The 2,608-nt window shown below is 60.6% G+C and overlaps 1 protein-coding gene across 1 annotated transcript in view; it reads right to left on the bottom strand.

Moving 5' to 3' along the window:
- LOC113214627 (protein 5NUC) overlaps positions 1–2,417 on the bottom strand; it is a 7,378-nt gene extending 4,961 nt beyond the window's left edge. Inside the window, exons 1-6 of the mRNA XM_052276726.1 lie at positions 2,127–2,417; positions 1,525–1,833; positions 1,067–1,445; positions 735–892; positions 347–608; positions 53–253 (exon numbers count right to left, since the gene is read on the bottom strand). Of these exons, the coding sequence (XP_052132686.1) occupies positions 53–253; positions 347–608; positions 735–892; positions 1,067–1,445; positions 1,525–1,833; positions 2,127–2,294 (1,477 nt within the window). The 5' untranslated portion in view covers positions 2,295–2,417. The remainder of the gene's footprint in view (positions 1–52; positions 254–346; positions 609–734; positions 893–1,066; positions 1,446–1,524; positions 1,834–2,126) is intronic.
- Positions 2,418–2,608: the final 191 nt, after the last annotated feature.

A 2,608-nucleotide genomic window follows, 5' to 3' on the forward strand; every position in this document is an offset into this window, starting at 1 on the left:
TTTTTTGAAAAGCATAGTCGGACGCGTGTGTGTTTCGAGCCGCTTGCCTTACCCAGCCTCAATGCGCCCTCGTTGTTCTCCAGCATGCTGAAGCCGTCGCCGCCGCCGGCGAGGAAGCCGCTCACGATCACGCCGTAGAGCGCGTTTGGGTCCAGGGCGGCGTACGACGGGATGGTGCAGCTCTCGCAGCGCACCTCCGCGCTCACCACCCGTTGCCCGGCCGGCCGGCTCACGTCGTACACCACGTGAACTCCTGCGGGGGCCGCGCGAAAAACAAGAATTAAATGACGTTGAGATTTGTGGCCGCCTGCAAAGTAGCGTTGTGAGGGGATCAGTTTTGACGAACCGGAGAGCTGCAGGAAGGCCCCCTTCCACGCCTGGCCGGGGACGTACTCGCTGACGCCGTGCTCGAGCGCCTGGAGCAGCACCGTACCCCGGATCCTGAGCAGCACCTCCAGGTTGTCGAAGGGCATGACCTCCATCACGTCCTTGAGCGTGATGGTGCCGCCGACGGACGACGCGTCGATGGACTCGCGGATGGAGCCGCCGTTGACGAGGGCGATGGCGGCGTCGGTCCAGCCCTTCTCGGAGCGGACGTTGACCGCGCGCTGAGGGGTCATGAAGGTCAGGGGGTCACGAGAGGTCATCATGAGGGTCATGAAGGTCATGAGGTGCGAACAGCAAAGCAGAACAAACAGCAGTTTTCCGCGTATGGAAACATGCGGTGTACTTGCCGAGTAGACGAAGGCGTCCGCGATGAGGTTGCCCAGGTTGCACTCCTGCCTCCGGCACGAGCTGCCGTCGAGCAGCACGGTGGTGCGGCCGATGGGCTGCAGCACCTTCTCGTCCAGCTGGCTCTTCCACTTCAGGACCTCGGCCAGGGTGTCCTTGTCTGCGGATCAAACTGTCGTCATGCACTCCGGACTAGGGATTTAATTTTCGGGCCAGGTGTTTCGGGGAAATTTTCCAACATTTTTTTTTTATCCTTTTAGTTTTTTCCAACAAAAAAAGACGGATTTTAGAATTTCTTTCCCCCGGACGCGTCCGGCCGCGGACGCCTACTCACCTTCCTCGACGTCCTTGTTCAGGAGGATCGGCCCGCCCTCGAGATTCGTGAGCTCGCCGTTGGCGTCGAACTTGAGCTTGAGGCTGCCCATGTACTTGGTGAAGGCGTAGGCCTGCACGACGGGCACCTTGCGCCCCGAGGCCTGCTCGATCCACGTCGGGTAGAGGCCGACGGGCACGTCCGAGTCGGGCGGCGCGTCCGTGGCGCTCTTGCCGAACAGGAACGAGTGGCTGTGGCCGCCGACCACGATGTCGATGTCCGGGACCTTCCTGGCGATCACCTTATCCTTGTCGTAGCCCGAGTGTCCGAGGCCGATGATGATGTTGACGCCCTGCGCCTTGAGGGCCGCGGCCTCCGCCTTCAGGGCCTCCACCTCGTCCTGGAGAAGAACAAGTCAGTTAGGACCGCCGCGGGGCTGGGCTGGGGCCGGTTTAAGGAACACGCCGCTTTGAACTCACCAGGAACACGACGTTCTCGGGGCTGGACAGGAAGGCCGTTTCGGGCGTCAGGTAGCCGATGATGCCGATCTTGACGCCGCCTTTCTCGACCACGACGGACTTCTTGATGTTGAGCTTGTTCAGCTCCGGCTGCTGACTGAAGTCCGCGTTGGCCACCACCAGCGGCACCTTCAGCTGCTCTATGAAGGGCACGAGCCCGACCGTCTTGTCGTCAAACTCGTGGTTGCCCAAGGTGATGGCGTCGTACTTCATAATGTTGATGAACTCAGCAGAAATGCTGGACTTGAAGACGGAGTAGTAAACTGTCCCCTATGGTGATTTAAGGAAAACGGTATCATTAGCGTCGCACGTGGAAGCTCGTGTTAAAGAACCAGCGCTAAAGAGGGAGACGTAACCTAGCTGAGTGTAGGTCAAGAACCTTAACCACTTCCAAAATATGCGAGTTGACGAGTTATAAAGCAAGTCACACGAGAGTTTGGCGGGAGTTTCCACGACTCTCCGTGCATTTTGGCGAGTTTCCGCGAGTTTTCGCGAGTTTTCGCGAGTTTTCGCGAGTTTTCGCGAGTTCTCGCGAGTTCTCGCGAGTTTGCACGAGGCCTCACCTGGTACATGTCGCCCGCGTTGAGGACGAGCACGTTGGGGTCGGCGGCGCGCGCCTGCTTGACGATGGTGGCGACCCGCGCCTGGCCGCCGTAGCAGTGGCCCGCCTGCGCGTCCTTGTCCGAGCACGACCCGGACAGGGCGTTGGTCTGCTCGTAGCGGGCGTGCATGTCGTTGACGTGCAGCAGCGTCAGGTCCAGGCCGGCGGCCTCCACCAGGCGGGCGGGCGACGCCGCGGCCGTGCCGAGCCAGCACAGCGCCACCACCAGCCCTGCGACGATGAAATTAAGTCTTTAGACGGGGGGCATTTCCAGTGCCGTCTTTCGGGAGGAGACACTTTGTTCCGAGGCCTGAGCGAGGCGGACACTGACGGATCCACTACAGCTGCTGAACTACTCGCCGCGCTACTCGCGCTAATACATTTTCCTAGTTTCTCGGCCGGTAGAAGCCAAACACTGCCCGTAGGACCCGGTTGGCAGGGGGG

Source organism: Frankliniella occidentalis, unplaced genomic scaffold, assembly GCF_000697945.3.
Source record: "Frankliniella occidentalis isolate FOCC.00 unplaced genomic scaffold, Focc_3.1 Scaffold4097, whole genome shotgun sequence".
Classification (NCBI taxonomy): Eukaryota; Metazoa; Arthropoda; class Insecta; order Thysanoptera; family Thripidae; genus Frankliniella; species Frankliniella occidentalis.